Source organism: Triticum dicoccoides, chromosome 1A (genome assembly GCF_002162155.2).
Source record: "Triticum dicoccoides isolate Atlit2015 ecotype Zavitan chromosome 1A, WEW_v2.0, whole genome shotgun sequence".
Taxonomy (NCBI): domain Eukaryota; kingdom Viridiplantae; phylum Streptophyta; class Magnoliopsida; order Poales; family Poaceae; genus Triticum; species Triticum dicoccoides.
The window spans coordinates 369,196,571-369,198,578 of NC_041380.1; the positions used below are offsets into that span (position 1 = coordinate 369,196,571).

Below are 2,008 nucleotides of genomic sequence, written 5' to 3' on the forward strand. Positions count from 1 at the left end.
CCTCTCTCTCTCTCTCTCTCAACCGCTGCCGCGAGCCCGCGTGAGAGAGATGGGGAGACGCCGAGCCGGCGGCGGGGGGCGCGGAGGAGGCAGAGGTCGAGGCCGAGGAGGAGAAGGTCGTGGTGGAGGAGAGGAGGAGGATCTGCAGCTGCACAAGGCCGCGAGGTCGGGTGATGCGGCGGCGGCGGAGTCGCTTTGCGAGTCCAACCCTCTCGCCCTCAACTCCAGAGACCGCCTCTCCCGCACCCCGTAACAATATCCTTTCCCTTCCTCTTCCCCTCTTCTTCCTCCTAGTCCTAGATAGTACTATCCACTATCTGTCTTTATTAGCCCGGGCAGGTTTAACTTTAACCTCGTTTTCGAAAGAAAAATACTGTATTGCATTGCTCCTTTCGCGAGCAGTCCTAGAGTACTATCCACTACCTGTCTTTATTAATGCTGTAATTCTGCTATAGCTCCTTCTCTGATTGATAGCTCCACCATACTGTGTAATTCTGATATAGTGATGTCACATGATTAAGTGCTTACTTATTTACTTCATTATATGATTACTTGTGTATGCTGGCTGACTGATTATGTGCTGCAAGTTAATACCAAGTGCCCCTAATTTTTTTAGCTATTGGCCCATGCACTGATGCAGTGTTTATTGTGATGTTATATCCCTAAGTGACGCATTATAGTGCCTTTGCCATAGCTGCTGCCTTTTCAAATTAGTCTGCAACACGGTGGCACTTCTCTCCATCCTCTGTTCCTCTAGTTAGGTATATGTTTCAAGCTTGTTTTAATTTTCAGATGTGCTGCTACCTCTGGGCCTTTTTCATTTGATAGGATAGCAGCTTTGAACTGCTAGCTGTGGTCTCACTTACCCTGCTAATTTTGTATCTTTGGGACAAACCATTATGTTCCATCTATTGTCCTTGTTGGTAATTTTGAAGACAACTGTTTGAATGCTACTACCTCCATGCCAAAATATATGACGTTTTGGCACGGCGGTAATATCACACAAGCGGACAAGCCCCAAGAGTTATCTATTCCTCGTATATGGATGCTTCCAGCCAGGGGCGGAGCCAGGATTTGGACATAGGGGGGGGGGGCCAAGCCAAGTTGGTAAAAAAATATCAAGTGCGAAAAAAAATAACCATCTAGTATTATAAAGGTTTTGCTTTGGTCTATAAAAGCATCAGTACATTTGAATTTGTTTAAATTTGTCTCTATAGTTGCCAGTAAAATCATTAATTGGTACCTTAGCTTATAATTATCTGTGAATGTAGCTTATTATGCAAAGATGAAGCAAGCTGTCTTGACGATTTTAATAGTCGAATAAATTCGCTTTACGTAGGCCATTGAGACCGAGAGAATTATAACTAGTCGCATCGACATGCTTTAAAAATGAATAAATTTGAATGGTGTGTGGCGGCACATTTCTCTTCATTAGTCAGAACTGAATTCTCCAAATTAGATACGTTGTATAAATTCGTAATATGAATCTTTGTACATAGATATGAACTAGTAGATGATAACTTGTAGCACGGCGAAAATTTACAGCACGACGTGCAAGATAACAAAAATCTTCACAGCATCATAGATCACAAAACCAAAGTATTAAGTAATTAAACCTGACGTATAAGTCTGACACGAACAGAAAGAGAACTGAGAAAGATTAATAGACAGGGTAGTGTGTTTACCATGGTCCATGGCTAGTTCAGTAGATCGTTAGCTGAAGCTTGAAGAATCGAGGAGTGAAGCACCTGCGTCGCTGTTGATCATACTGTAGCACCGAGCAGGGAGGGCGACGGCGGCGGTGCAAGGGCTAATCCCACGCACATGCTAATCACGGAAGAGCGCTAGGGCCGGCCTACAACCTAGCAAACTACGAACGGAGAGGACGCCATCCGGCCATTAGTGGGCTTTCTCATGGGCCCTTTTCCTTTTCTTCAAAGTTTACCTGAGTCAGGGGGGGCCAAGTCAGCCTTGTTATCGCTAATTTCCTGGTAGGTCGTGAATGCTA

General features: G+C 44.7%; 1 protein-coding gene across 1 annotated transcript in view; it reads left to right on the plus strand.

Moving 5' to 3' along the window:
• Window positions 1–6: 6 nt before the first annotated feature.
• LOC119273893 (serine/threonine-protein phosphatase 6 regulatory ankyrin repeat subunit C-like) overlaps window positions 7–2,008 on the plus strand; it is a 3,371-nt gene continuing 1,369 nt past the window's right edge. The window contains exon 1 of the mRNA XM_037554823.1: window positions 7–249. Coding sequence (XP_037410720.1) covers window positions 50–249 — 200 coding nt within the window. The 5' untranslated portion in view covers window positions 7–49. The remainder of the gene's footprint in view (window positions 250–2,008) is intronic.